The sequence below is a fragment of the Microtus oregoni genome, unplaced genomic scaffold (assembly GCF_018167655.1).
Source record: "Microtus oregoni isolate MIOR12 unplaced genomic scaffold, Mior012 000003F_ref0000135, whole genome shotgun sequence".
Lineage (NCBI taxonomy): Eukaryota > Metazoa > Chordata > Mammalia > Rodentia > Cricetidae > Microtus > Microtus oregoni.
In genome coordinates, this window is record NW_024543062.1 from 33,735,536 (window position 1) to 33,747,435 (window position 11,900).

At 52.4% G+C, this 11,900-nt stretch overlaps 2 protein-coding genes across 5 annotated transcripts in view; one reads left to right on the plus strand and one right to left on the minus strand.

Annotated features, from left to right (window-relative positions):
- Hps4 (HPS4 biogenesis of lysosomal organelles complex 3 subunit 2) overlaps window positions 1-11,879 on the minus strand; it is a 28,810-nt gene extending 16,931 nt beyond the window's left edge. For 2 of the 4 annotated variants that reach the window (XM_041648539.1, XM_041648536.1), the window contains exons 1-4: window positions 11,800-11,879; window positions 10,075-10,562; window positions 7,966-8,056; window positions 6,397-6,540 (exon numbers count right to left, since the gene is read on the minus strand). In XM_041648539.1, the coding sequence (XP_041504473.1) occupies window positions 6,397-6,540; window positions 7,966-8,056; window positions 10,075-10,115 (276 nt within the window). In that variant the 5' untranslated portion in view covers window positions 10,116-10,562; window positions 11,800-11,879. Of the gene's footprint in view, window positions 1-6,396; window positions 6,541-7,965; window positions 8,057-10,074; window positions 10,563-10,993; window positions 11,324-11,569; window positions 11,707-11,799 lie in introns of those variants that run through there. The other 2 variants (XM_041648537.1, XM_041648538.1) reach the window with 2 other exon arrangements.
- On the plus strand, window positions 3,525-4,853 carry LOC121445865 (coiled-coil domain-containing protein 121-like). Its single transcript, XM_041648019.1, has one exon. It carries the CDS (start codon window positions 3,540-3,542, stop codon window positions 4,851-4,853), a length of 1,314 nt encoding a protein of 437 aa, XP_041503953.1. The 5' UTR covers window positions 3,525-3,539.
- Window positions 11,880-11,900: the final 21 nt, after the last annotated feature.

An 11,900-nucleotide genomic window follows, 5' to 3' on the forward strand; every position in this document is an offset into this window, starting at 1 on the left:
CACTCACAAAGCGTCTCTCCAGCAGGTGAGTCACACTCAGAGGGTCTTGGAGTAGGAAAGTGGTCCCTCTGCTGTACACACCTGTACACACCTAGTGCCCTGAGTGCCCCCACGCCTCCTAGAACATCAGCCACCTCAGGGTAGGTGGGACCCAGGGAAGGGGAGAGGATCTACTTGGCCCAAGGATACAAAGCTGAGTGGGGCCAGCAGAGCTGACTCTTGCACAAATACAGGAATAGTTGACACTTGTCCTACCAAGACTGGGCAGCTGTGTGAGCCACAAGAAAGTCTGGCTCATATCTTCCCCTCAGTGCTCACAACAGGCATCCCAAATGCTGCAAGACCAGAAAGGAAAGAGGCTCCAGAATCATGTGGGATTTTGTTGAGGGTTGTTTTTGGCTTTTTGAGTGTGGGACATCCCCCACCAACCCCCCTCAGTTTTCTTATTGGATTTCTGCAAGAACTTTTAGTGAACTGAAGTTTTTGAAGGTGTGCTTTTATCTGCCATATCTTTCGTTCAACCGCATTTACGGACTTTCCCACTCTTGTTCAGCAGCTTTTGATTTTTTTTCTTGTGTGCCCCTTTTGTTTTCTCTACTCTCCCATCTGCACACACAGGGTGTTCCACCTTCATTCTGTTTACTGGTTTTCCTTCACTATGTCTGGGTGGCTGGTTGTGTAAGCAGGACCCGAGTTTAATGCCCAGCACTCAAGAAGACAGTCATGATGGTGCAGGCCAGAAACTCAGCACTGGGGAGGTGGAGACAGGGGGATCCCTGGCTGATCAACCAACCTACCCAAATCAGAGGGCTTCAGATCAGTGAGAGACCCTGTATCAAGACATATGGTGTAGAGTAACTGAGGAAGACAGCCAACACAGACCTCTGGCCTCCACAAGCATGCACACACCCACAGGAACATCTACCTACTGTATGTAGTTCTTCCTTCTTACATCGATCTGAGGTTTGGAAGTCATATGTTGTTCCCACAGATGCTGAGGTCATGCTAACACTATAGTACAGTCTACAGCATTACCACTGTCAATTTTGTGGTCCTATGGAAGCCTGTGCTTTGCTCTGAGCGTATTTGTGACATATGCAAAAGGCTGACTGTCTGGTTCTCCTCTCTGTGGTTTCAGAGCAGACCTCTCAGGAGGACGATCCCCTAAAACTCTAGTGCTCTGCACAAAGCCAGGCAGTGCGACTCCCTAGAAGAGCAAGCGCAGCTCCTGCAGAGCACAGACACTCGACCCCAGTGAGGATGCTGACAAGCAGGTGGGTCAGTCAAGAGCACAGGTAAGAAGAATTGGCAGCACAGAGCCAAATGGAAATGCTGGAAGCAAAACCCAGTAGATCAATGAAAACACAGGGAAGCTTTAGAAGGGGTTTGGGCAGAGCTAAGAAAGAATATTTCCTTCTGCCGGCATGTCCAGTCCCGCTCTTCCCGAGAGCAGCACAGAATACTGTGTAGGTGTGCCATTAGAGTGGAGCCATCTTCCCACTCTGTCCCCAGAGGCTCAGGATCAGAGGACAGAGAGAAAGTCACACATGGCCAAGTGTGAGCGACCCGGAAGATTTCCATCAGTGTTCTCAGGGACACAGAATTCCCTCAGACATGCAGTGATTTAGGGCCCAGGCTACAAAGCAGAGCTGAGGTGTCCCAGACGGCAAATGGGAGCAGGACACACTGCTCCTTCCCATAAACACAACAAGATGATCTGCAGACGAGCGGTAGAGATCTTTACTATGAAATGGCTCTCCCAGTCTGGGTCTCACTATGAAGTCAAATCATGCAGTTACAGCCGGCTTCCCTGCTCCATTAACAACACTGTTTGCGGTGCAGTGGTGAGCTGGGCATGTGACGTGGGTCTTTCCCTCTTCTTTGATGCAGAAGATGCTGAGCAAAGGTAGTGAGGTCACCTGAAGCTAGTGTTGTTCTCCAAGCCCTGCTGACCACAGTCCGCCTGCTCGTGGGAGAAAATGACCTGCTTCTTGTTATTCCCCAGATCAGCAGAGTTCTTCACTGTGTGTGGCAACAGTGAGGTGGGGGTCTTAGGCAGGAACTGTGCTCAAGTCTGTTACCATGACCCCTAGTAAGGGTGATGCAAAGATCTGAACGCAGGACAAGGCCTTGCACTGACACTGAGGATGGAGGTGATGGTTGATGACAGAGGGGAGGTCAGAGGTCACAGAAGCCTGTGCTTAATTCCATCACTGAAACACAGTGTGCCAGGTTCCTTCCTTCCTTTCTTTGAGATCAGGTCTCACTGTGTCGCCCTATGGAACTAGCTCTATAGATCAGGCTGACAGCAAACTCCCACAGGGATCTGCCCGCCTCTGCCACCACCATTCCAATGCTGGAATTAAAGGTGCGGGTAGTGTCCTTACTGTCCTTGAGGCTTCTCCTCCTTGTCAGTCACTCTCCTTCCTCCTTTTCACGACCGTTTCCCAGGCACCTGGTCTGTGTCTGCACACTGAGCAGCACACAGCAGCGCTGAACTGAGACCCAAAAGCCCGGGAGCAGGGAGGCGATGAGGTCAGTGGTAGCACAGAGAAGAGCATCAACCACACATGGCCTATCCCAGAAGCCTCCTCCCAAGGCTCTAAGAGAGAGTGGTGCTTCCTGATGCTTCCAGCTTCCCCCACAGGCCTCCTTGCCAGGAGGCAGGAAACCTGTGTCACAGCTATCCTTCAAAGCAGGGAGAGCCAATCAGCGCAGTGGCCTTGCTGGGGCCTCTGCTCTGGCAGCTGCTCCGCTGGTGGGAGGTCTTCCTCCAAGTCCTTCTCTAGAGCGCTCCAAACTCTGGGTCTTCACTACTTTACTTCACTGTAACCGCGGTGCAGAGGTGGATGCACAGGGCGCAATCTTGGGAATTCCCAGTTCCTGGGAAACTGAGGTAGCTTGCCCTGTAAGCCCCACCCTTCCACAGCCATGGCATCAGGACGCTCATGCCACTGGGAACTCAGCCAGCGTGGAGGGAGTCCGAGGCCGGCAGAACGGACCCAGACTGCACCATACTGCAAAGCAAAGTCAGAAGCCTGGGGGCCTCTGGGTCCTTGGCACCTTTCCCTCCCTCCCAGGACTCCTGTCCAACCGGCACAGGATAGGTCACAGGTGCAAAGGGTCTTCCTGGCGCCTAGCGACACAACAGACGTGCACGACCAAGAAAGCCCAGGTGCCACCTGCCACAGGCTCCGAACCGCTGCCTTTTCTTCCAACCACGCCAGTACCCGGTAGGCTAGCCTGGTAGCTCCAGTCTCAAGGTCTATCTAGGCTTGAGTCCGCCACAAGCCCCACCCCTCCCTAGCCCCGCCTACCAGGCAAATCTGCCACTTAAGGGTTAATGACTAAGCCAACAGTCCACATTCTGCTCTCCCTGGCCCATCACAGGGGAGACTGAGGAGGTGGTTACCAGTGACTATAGAGCCGAGAGAATGTACAAAAGGGACTACTATAGCCAGGATAAGGTGCTGAGCTTCTAAGCCTTGGGCCATAGGATCTGGGAGGGGCAAAGTCCTGCACCCAGGAGGGGAGGGGCTATGGAGTCCCAAGGCCAGGGCCCTACCACCAGGGTCACCAGGGGCAAAAGAGTCACCCTTTTCCAAGACAAGCAGGGAGGTGGGGCTGTTGAACCACCATCACTTCCTGCAAGGAAGGGTGAGCCTGCATTGACATACCAAGGCCTCTATTACAGGCCTTCCCTGGCCAGGAAGAAGGCTGTGTATGACTTCCGGGTGAGGTGGCCAGAACTGATTCTCCTGGACCAGAAGAAAATGGAGGAACTCCCCCTAATTGGCAAAAGCACCTCTGACAAGCAGGTCCATGAGGCCAGTACCTGCTCCTCAGGGATCAGCATCAGCAACACAGACCTGAAGAGCACTCCCAGTGAGTGCCTGGATTCCAAAGGAGAGGAAGGCCCCCAACCCCTTCCTGCACAGTCTCCATATATGACCATTCTCAACAGCTATCTGAAGCCAGAGTCGATGACCAGGCTGGAGAAGAAGGTGAGGAAGAAGACCCTGGTGGCCATGCAGAAGCTGGAGCAGGAGATGGAAGCAGTTAAGAGACGGCGGTGGGCACTGATGAAGGACATCAAGGAAGTGGAGTGCGAACAAACAGAGGACAAGCACTTCCTGGAGTTCCTGAAGCAGAAGAAGGAAGAAAGCCAGAGGAAGTACGACTCCCTGTGGAAAGACTACAGACAGCAGTGTCAGGAGATCGAGGTCAGGAGGCGAGAGCTGGCCGGCACCTTCACCTCCCGCACAGCATACCTCCAGAAGAAGCTGCTGCAGGGCAGGAAGATAGAGCTAGGCTTCAGGAAGAAGCTGGATGCCCTGAGGCCTGTAGCACAGATAAAGGAGAGCCAGGACAGAGAGTTCCAGGCCTTAGAGCAGGAGAAAGCCAGCATAGTAGCTGACATCCCCTTGATGGACAGAGAGGCACACTTCCAGTTCCTGAAGGAAAGGGCCGCCCTAGAGAAGCAGGTGGAGAAGCTGAACCTGCTGGAGTCAGGAGAGAACACCACCAGAGAGCTGAGGAAGAAGGCCAAGGCCTTGGAGGCTCTGGCCAAAAAGGCTCACAAGGACTTCTGCCAGGGTGTCAGTGCTGAGAACAGGGAACTGCGAGCACAGCTCCGGCAGCTGGATAAGGAATTCTGTGAGCTGGAAGCCAGGAGGGAGAAGCTGGAGCAGCGAAAGCAGCGGTGGAAGGAGCAGCAGTGGTACCTGGAGGCCCTGGCCCGGGGGAGGGAGCGCCTACAGCAGCAGGAGTACCGACCCCCCAAACCACAGGCCACAGGCTCCACACCCAACCCAGGGCCGTCTACTGGGTGCCAGGCCAGGAACCAATCCTAAGTAATGGCTGCGTGTCCCAGGAAGCAGACTGGAGCTGATGTTGAGGGTAGCACACAAGGAATGAAGATGCTATCAGGCTAATACAGAGGACAGAAGCAGCAAGGGGGATGGAGGACTGAGCTTCTCAGAGGGGCAGGGGGTCCTGGCCTGGCCTGTCTCTCAGGCTTGGCCCCCTCACTCTAACTGTTATGGTTTTGGTCCCTTTAAGAGACAAGCCACACCCATTCCCCTCCCCATCTGCTGAGGCATGCTGATCTTCAGCTTCCGGCCTGAGCTGGCTCTCTTTTCCATCTTCCTCTCGGAGAGGCAGCTTTGCTTCTGCCTCTCTCCCACACTTCTCTCTTCTCCCCTTCTCTGTCTCTTTCTCCTCTCCTCTTCTCTTCTCTTCTCTCTCTCTCCCTCTCTCTCTGTCCCCCCCTTCACCCTTCCTCCTCCATAACCCCCTGAATAAACATTCAACCTCACCCTGCATGTCGTGTCTATCCATGTTTCTGTTTTCTGCCTGCCCGCCATGTGTCTCCCTGCCTGGAACCAGCCATTGCTTGGGGACCAGCAGCCTACTCTGCTCTGCCTGGGGCCCACTGCCTGCTGCCACATGGCCTGCCACCACCGCTCTGGGACCAGCAGAGATAGCTGCTGGTGCCTTAGAACCAATGGGATGAACGGAAGTCACCAGAAATGTGACATCGTCAAGGAACCTGGAAGGAAAGGAGCCCAGGCTGTCCTGTGGTGGGAGCTGCAGCACACGTAATACGAGTACTGCTCCCACCCCCAACCCACTCAGGACTCCCAGTCACGCCCACAAACTAACTGCAGTTGAAAACAAAACAGCATCCCCAGTCAGAGTCGCTGCGGAAGGGATAGGCTGCAGGAGATACTCCATGCCAAGACTCACACAAAACTAGAAATCACAGCATGTGGGACTTGATCATCTTCACGCAGACCCAGACCCATGCTCAGTCACCTGACAAAGGTGCTTAGGGATCTCAGCAATGGCAAAGGAATGCTGGGTAATGGATGAGAAAAAATTACCATTGATGTCCACTCACACCACCCAAAGCCAGAAAACCGGTGGGATTATAAACACAAATTTAGAAACAAAAACAATCAGACTGTTTTTTAAAAATTGGTGACCAAAATAGTAGGCAATAGTTTCTCAGACTGCAGAAGGCAACAGCAACAGAGGATAACACTGACTAGATCCCATCAAAACAGAGAAGAGATAACAGCTCACCAAGGAAAAGTAATGGGCACGCTACAAACAGGGTTTCCATATACATGCACATATGCATGCACATGTACACACATACACCAGATATGTACAAATATAAATAAGTAAAAATAATACTAAGAAATCTGCCACATCCAGAGCAGGGAGTATCTGGGGTGTTCTGGAGAGGGCTCTGGGGCTTGACATTGTGAGGCCCCGGCAGAGTCCCCCTTCTATCGCAGCAGCTGGAGAGCAGCTGGAGTCCCAGGAAGGACACAAGCCGTTGTCACCGCAGACTCCAACACCAGCTCCATGTCCTCAGACTTAGCTTACCCACAGGTAGTCCCCATCCACTCTGATGGCAAACTTGAGCTTCCGCAGACGGATGAGTGTGGGCGGAGTACCAGAAAGGTCCCACAGGCAGCGCACAACTCCGGCAAGCTGGCCACAGAGCAGTTCCTGTTGGTCCAGTAGGGTCTGTGGGAGAAGCAGACAACGTCTGATCTGATTGCTCTGCACAGACCAGCACCTGCTCCCCATTTTTCCAGGCTGAGAATAGTTCTTATATTCTCTAATTTTTATAATGATTATCATATGTTTCTATATGAGCTCGTGTGGGAGCTGGGCACAGGCACCAACGCAGTGTGCAGACCAGAGGACCAGTTAGGCAGCTAATTTCCTCTTCCACTACGGGTTCCAGAGGTTTATGTTTTGACCTGCTAAAGCCATCTGGCCAGTTGTGCATGTGTATTTTGGGTTTTGTTGTTGTTGTTGTTAAGATAGTGTCATATTTTGTAGCCCTGACTGCACTGGAACTGGATCATAAGAACCAGCAACAGCTGGGCTTGGTAGTTTATGCCTATAATCCCACTGACAAAAGAATCCAACGTTCAAGGGCAGGGACTGGAGAGGTGGCTCATCAGCTCAGAATATTGATTGCTCCTCCAAGGACTGGAATTCGATTCCCAGTATCCACATGGTGGCTCACAACCATCTGCAACCATCCAGTTCCAGGGGATGTGACACCTCCTCTGCCCTCTGTGGGCACCAGGCACATATATACATGTAGACAAAACACTCAAATGCATAAAATAAATGTAAAAAAAAAAGAGTCAAGAGCAGCCTGGATCATAGGGCAAGAGACTATCTCCAACACTCGCACCACACAAGAGAATGGGCCATAGGGCAAGATACTATCATCTCCAACACTCCCCACCACACAAGAGAGCCAGCAAAGGGGAGTACACTGTGGAGTCCTGGTGACTCTCGAGTGGGGCCTTCATAAAGGCACTGCTGGGGTAACGGGCTGTTAGAGAACCCCACAGTGAACACAGACAGAAAATCAGGGCTTCACCATGAGTGGCTGCACACATGCCCTGAACCACGGCACAGCCACACAGGACAGGATGTAACAGGAAGTGCACCTGCCATCCATGATGACATCCTGCCTCACAGAGAGTACCATGAACCTCGTCAGGGATCTAGAGCGGAAGGTGGAAGGAAATCAGATGACAGATGTCACTGATGTCACCATGAGAAGGTGGTCATCCCAACCCAGTTCAAGGCCAGCCTAGTCTGCAGGAGCTAGTTCCAGGACAGACTCCAAAGCTACAGAAAAACCCTGTCTTGAAAAACAAAACAAAACAAAACAAAAAAACCCTCCCACTCCAACAGAGCTAGGAAAAGGGAGGGCTGAACTGCTTGGGAATTAAGATCAAGACAAGGGCATGAGCCTGTCAGCCCAGCAGCGACAGAGGCCGAGAACTCAGTGAGAACCTGCCTCGAAACTCAAAAGATAAACAGATAGAAAGAGGACTGGAGAGAGCGGAGCATGCATAGGGCCCTGAATTTCATATCCAACATGTCTTAAAAGAGGCCATGTGTATCGACAGTCCTGCTTACCTGGGAGGGGTAGAAGTAGCAGATGCCAGCTCTAGTAGGGTCTCCTTCCCCCTTTACCTTGGAACCATCATACAGAAAAAAGTAGTTCCACCTGGTAAGAGAACAGAACGGAGTCATGGGTCTCTGCTGGTGACAATGCTAAATTCGTGACACTTCCTCTCTTGTCTCTGGCTCTGCGAAGGCTGGATGCTTAGCTGCCAGGAAGAGCCCAGCAGCCACAAGCAGATAAACCCACTGCAAGTGCAACACAGGCAGACTAAAGATCTGCCTGGACCCAGCTATCAGCCTATCTGCAAGAGGAAGCAGTCATCCCTGCAGGGAACCAGATCACCCACTGCAAACTGCTGTGTGAAACCCTTACCCCCAACTGCGCCCCCAGCTGCACCCCCAGCTGCACCCCCAGCTGCACATGCTGCCATGCTTTCTTGCTGTCTCTCTAGGTCTTCACTGCACTTCTCCTGAGCCTGCTGGTAGAAAGCAGCCCTTTCCTGAGAACTCAGATTCATTTAACAGATGTGTGTGGAGGGCCTGCAGCAGACATGCCCTTCTGTAATGTGCACAGAGGGTCTGCAGCAGACATGCCCTTCTGTAATGTGTATAGAGGGTCTGCAGCAGACATGCCCTCCTGTAATGTGTGTGGAGGGCCTGCAGCAGACATGCCCTCCTGTAATGTGTGTGGAGGGCCTGCAGCAGACATGCCCTTCTGTAATGTGTGGAGGGCCTGCAGCAGACATGCCCTTCTGTAATGTGTGTGGAGGGTCTGCAGCAGACATGCCCTCCTGTAATGTGTGTGGAGGGCCTGCAGCAGACATGCCCTTCTGTAATGTGTACAGAGGGCCTGCAGCAGACATGCCCTTCTGTAATGTGTACAGAGGGCCTGCAGCAGACATGCCCTTCTATAATGGGAAACAGTAGCCTCTGAAAATTGACAGAAAAACACCAAACTGTTCTCTGGTCTCAAAACCTTGCCAGCAGCTCAATCTTGCTTCCTCCCCACCCTTCCAGAATCCTCAGCGTAAAGGAATCTTTCTTTGGAATTTCTAGTACCTTCTGCACTTTCCTAAAGACTTCCACCCAACCCGGACAGGTCTCACTCTGTAGCCTAGAATGTCCTCAAACTCCAGAGCCTCCTGCCTTTACCTCCCTCCCAAGTTCTGGGACTACAGGCTCAGCCAGGACTGAAGTTGACATCACCTGATTGCACAAGGTGAGCTAGGCAGAGACAGGCCTTCAGTTTTACTTCTTAGACTCAGAAAGCACACCGACCAGGCCAGAAGAGCCCATCAAGGGGACACAGCGCTGTCACTGGAGCTGTTTTCACAGGACTCGAGGCCCTCCCCTGGACCTCCCACTTCCCCGTTCTCATGACAGACACCTGTCCCAGCATCATCCGTTTTCTCAAGCTATAGGACTCAATGTGTGACTGGCCAGCTGCAGGTTAGATGGTGACCAAATGCCCTTGTGAATTTCCAGAGCCCACCATGGACCACCCACTCACCCCACATCCTCCCCACACTCTGAAATCGGCCCTGCTCCTCTAGGTTCACTGTAGCTCAGGCATCATTTGGAAGGGATCCACAGTTACTCAGTTGCTAGGTCTGCTGAGTCTTGTTTAGCCACACCTTACACTGTCACCTCAGGAGCATTTGCTGACCCAGGTTATGAGAAAGGATGAAGCTACGGAGGGCACACAAGGAAAACATGTCAGGCAGACATTGTGCAATAGCCTTAGGAGCCAGACTGGCTAAACCTCAACTGTAACCATCCTGCCTCTCCAGACACAGCCACACCCAGGCGATCAGACTGGCTGCGCCGTCACAGTCATCTACCCACAATGCCTGAGGTGCAGTCTGAGAGGTGTTCTGGGTTACGCTTATCCTTGCTGTACTAGGGATGGGACCCAGGGCCTCTCAGATGCTAGGTGGACACTCTACCACTGGGCTATATCCCCAACCAAAAACTTGTAAGGTCCCAACACATCAGCATTGGAGAGAAATGGTTCCCACGTTTAATGAGGTTTTTCTAAGCAGAACAGCAAAGCAGCTGGCCCAAGCTTCCAGTGCACTCAAACGATCCCAGAAACACCTCTAGGCAGGCCTTGACACTCACCACGAGGCTGACTTTGTTTCTGAGGGGGTGGGGGTGGCCATTTACTCTCCAGTTGGCCTCATCCTTCTCATCTGGTATTCCTCCGAGAAGAACTTCTCCACGCTCACTGGTGTCCCCAGTCCAGTGACTCCAGGTGTGGGCCCGTCAAGTACTTTCTGCCACTTGCTTACTGTCCGTCCATTCAATATGAAAATGCAACTTCCCTTTGGAGCAGTTTCATTTCCAGAAGTGTCTCCGCATCTCTGAGAAGTTCAGGGGGAAACAGACTGAAGATGAACTAAATCTATTCACCAAGTCGAATCCGTAGTCTGGTTTCAGGAGCATCCATGTGGCTGTCTGCACTGGGACCTCTTCCACCTCCTCTCGGGGAGGTCCATGAGAGAGAGAAGCATGTCAGATGGGCACAGCTTCTGACAGGATCTCTAACTAGGAAGAGCTGAAAGCCATCCAGTGAATTCCTTCAAACAGTTCATACACCAGTGCCTCGGCTGTGAGGAAACACAAAGAATCAATTCTTTCAGAAACCAAAGAACATGCATGTGACCCACAAGGTTCAATGAACAGTTGATTTCAAAACAGCTTTCAAAACTATATTTCAAAATAAAATTAAAAAAAGGTGGGTAGCAGAGACTTCAAAGCCCCCTCATTTTTCAGCAGAAAACACTGTCAGCCTTGCAAAAGGAAAATTAAATAACAAGTGTGAAGATTCTGGATGTTAAAGAGCCACACAAATCAAACAGCTGCCAATGTGATAATGGAACCTAAATTAAGGAACTGGCACTCGAAAGCCTAATCTGAATGTGTGCAGCTTTTCAGGGTGCAAGAAGACTTTCAGAGTGCCCTTCAATTCCAACTCGACCTGGGAGAAGACAACTCAGTAGACCGCAGAATACCCAGTCAGAACGGAGCCTAGCCTCACCTACTCTAATCCTTGGCTCCTCTGAGGGAACTGTCCAGAAAAAGGTGGTTCACGGCATTAAAATTACAAAATCTCCTGACAGTAATCTTCCACTGCCGGGATAACACACCAGGAGGAAACACAAAAATGGTTTAGTCCACTTGACAACCCTTCACTAATTTTCATCTACGATCCTATTCCCACTTCTCCGGTTAATTCCCTCAGGGACACGGTCTCCATAGCTAGCCACAATTCTGCCATCTGTGGATATTAAAGTATCTTTAGGGAAAAAGAGAGGGAGGTAAAGGCAGGCAGATTGCTGAGTTCCAGGCCAGTCATGGACCCTGTCTTAAAAGCAAGAAAAGTCCCCAGGAAGAAGGAAGTGCCTGAGGGAGATCCCCTATGAACCTGAGGAAGGCCTAAAAACCTGTCATCTCAGTTACAGACACCTGGCTCCAGGGAGTGCACAGGGCATCTGTGCCGGGGCATCTCAGGTCTTGAACCCACTCCTCCCTTTCCCAAAAGCCTGGTCGGAGGACCAAGCAGCTAGTTCTCAAAGGTCCAGATGAGGTCAGTGATCATCTTGTGGCGAGTGACCTGAAAAGGTCCTGGCAGCCTGGGAGGTGACAGCAAAAGGATGGTCCAGGCGCGCCTCGAGAGGGAGGCGTGGGAAGTGGCCCCCAGGCGTCAGGAGCCGGGCTGAGGGTCGTGGGAGCCGGGAAGAGGCGGCCCGAACGCTCGGGTCTCACGCCCGCCCACCCACCCGCCCGCCGGGAGCCCGGGCTCCGATCTGCCTGCGCGACAGCACCCCAGCACCCAATACCTACACTCAGCAGCCCCACGATCACGCGCGGTCCCACCTCCCGCCTCTAGAGGCTCGGCGATGACGTACGAGTGTGACGCGACGCCATAGGCACGGCAGCCGCTC